We start from the raw sequence: 2,603 nt of genomic DNA, 5'->3' as shown, positions 1-2,603 counted from the left end.
GGCTGGTTTCGAACTCCTGAGCTCAAACAATCCGCCTGCCTCGGCCTCCCAGAGAGCTAGGATTACAGGTGTGAGCCACCGCGCCCGGCCCCCCTTGCTCTTTTTTTTTAAAGAGAAGGGGTCTCGCTATGCTGTCCAGGCTGGCATGAAACTCCTGGACTCAAGCAATCCTCCCACTTCAGCCTCCTGAGTAGCTAGGACTACAGGCATGTGCCACTGCACCTGAAAAAACTCCTTCTCATAAGATGGCATAAACAGGAAAAAAACAGGAGACAGGATAATAGCAACATAATTTTGGAAGCTGGAAAGCAGATGAACTAGAAATAAGTTACAGACTTGGCATAGCTTTCCCCCAAGTATGAGAAAGGGCTCAAGGTTTCTGTATTTAGCATTTGATATTCATAGTTGGCCTGAGCCAGTACCCATATCATAACTCTCTCTGGCATAGCCTCTGCTTTACTCTCTCCATAGAATAAAATGCTAGAATTCCTAGGTTTACAGCAATTCATAAAGTCATATTTAATAGAGCAATGGTTCTCAAGGTATGACCTATGGACCCCTGGAGATCCCAGAGAGTCTCCCAGAAGACTGTAAGGTCAGAACTATTTTTTACAATACTAATAAAACATTATTTTCCTTTTCATTGGCTTGATATTGGTACTAATAGGGCACAAGCAATGGTGGTAAAACTGCTGTTGTCTCAGCACAAATCAAGGTATCACAAACTATACTAGAAGTAACTATGTTCTTTACTACCACACACTCACAGAAAAAGAAGCCAATTTGACTTAAGAATTTCCTAAATAAAGCAGTAAAAATGATTAATCTTATTAAATTAAACCTTTGGCTAATATGTCTTTTTAATATTCTATGTGACAAAAATGGGAAGTCACAGAAAGCATGTGGTTATCTCAAGGAGATCACTTGTACAAATGTTTCAGTGAATAACTGAAGAAAATGCTTTTTCCATGGAACACCATTTTTACTTGAAAGAAAAACTGACATACAATCTATGGTTTTTCAGGCTTGGATATGGTAAGCATGTCCTTGAAATAAAGTGAGCTTGTTGCTACATTGAAAACTGACAATATTTGTCACAAATGTAAAATTCTAGCTTTCAAGTAAAAATTATAATTTTGAAAAACTTGTATCCCCCACTATAACTTTGATAGTTTTCCAACACAGACTTTTCTAATGAGACAGGTGGTGATAGTAATGAATGTGATTTTGTGATACCATATAATGAAATATGTCAACATTTGGAGTATCTGCAAAACAGTGAACTATGTTTTCTAAATGACCAATGCATGATGTTACAAAATCATACATGGGTAAAAAAAGATCCATTCAAAGTGAATTTCAATTAAACAGTATGAAAAGTTCATTGATACAGTTTGAGATTCCTCACTGCAACAAACCTTTAAGAAACGACTAATTGTTGAGTTTTGGTGTAGTATCAGAGAATATTAACAATCATCTTAAAAGGCTATTAAAATACTCTCCCTTTCCAATTACATATCTGTGTGAGGCCTTATTTTCTTCGTATACTTTAAACAGAACAACTTATCATAACACACTGAATGGAAAGTAGATTTTAGAATCCAGCTTCCGTTAAGTCAGACATTAAAGCTACTTGAAAAATGTAAAATAATGCTACTTTTCTCACAAACTTTTTTGTTTTGGAAAATACAGCTATTTTTCTTTAAAGTGTAATGTTTATGTTAAAATGTAGTTGGTTTACTGTAAGTTTTAAATCAATAAATATTTTACATTATTTTAATTTCTAACGTGATACATACTGACAAATATAACCTACATAAAGAAATCTCTTTGATGACCTGAGATCAAAAAGTTTGAGAACTGCTCTAACAGAGAATAAATTGTATGCTTCCCTAAGAACCTATCCATTACTTGGTAAGCGGGATAGGATCTTTTCTTTCCTCTTCATTTCTTGTAACATTTATTGAGTAAGCATAATACTAATATGTTGATCATCTTAAAAGAACTAGCATAATTTAAAAGCAATTCTGGGACAGGAAACAGTTATAATGAGTTATAATGAGCTATTATGAGCTATCATAATAGCTAATGATGGTATTTGCAAGTATCAAAAATTAAGTGTACCATAAAAAATGAAGAGTATTTTCAAAATTAACTACTTACTTCTCCACCAAGAACTCTGGCCAGTAAGAAAATTGTTAGTGAACCAAATATCCAAATGGTTATAATCCATGAGACCACCTTAAGGGGGAAAAAAAATCATAGAATTAATGTTTTTGTACCAAATAAACAGATAATTTTCCAGGAACTCAATTCTCTGCCATAGAAGACAGTTTGGTATGATCAATTTCAGGTCATAGAGAGGCTGTATGGGTTCTCAGATATCTTTCCCAAACTTAGTAAGAATACAATGTGAAATACAATTTCATAATACATCCACAATTGCCTAAAGAAACCTCAGTATTTCAAGATCTATGATAAAAGATTATTGCAAAAAAGGGGACAAAGTGCTTACTATCAAGCCCTTGGTTTACAGCATCCTGCGAGGAAAATTTATTCCTGACATTAGTTACCAACCCTCTCTGGAAGTCTCTAAAACTCGT

General features: G+C 34.5%; 1 protein-coding gene across 1 annotated transcript in view; it reads right to left on the bottom strand.

Moving 5' to 3' along the window:
• The window catches only part of YIPF4 (Yip1 domain family, member 4), an 83,309-nt gene that overhangs the window by 54,429 nt on the left and 26,277 nt on the right, over positions 1 to 2,603 (bottom strand). The window contains exon 4 of the mRNA XM_012652422.1: positions 2,164 to 2,241. Within this exon, the coding sequence (XP_012507876.1) occupies positions 2,164 to 2,241 (78 nt within the window). The remainder of the gene's footprint in view (positions 1 to 2,163; positions 2,242 to 2,603) is intronic.

This window comes from Propithecus coquereli, unplaced genomic scaffold (genome assembly GCF_000956105.1).
Source record: "Propithecus coquereli isolate 6110/MARCELLA unplaced genomic scaffold, Pcoq_1.0 Scaffold39, whole genome shotgun sequence".
Lineage (NCBI taxonomy): Eukaryota > Metazoa > Chordata > Mammalia > Primates > Indriidae > Propithecus > Propithecus coquereli.
Note: the sequence above shows the minus strand (reverse complement) of the source record. Positions and strands in the feature narration are given on the sequence as shown.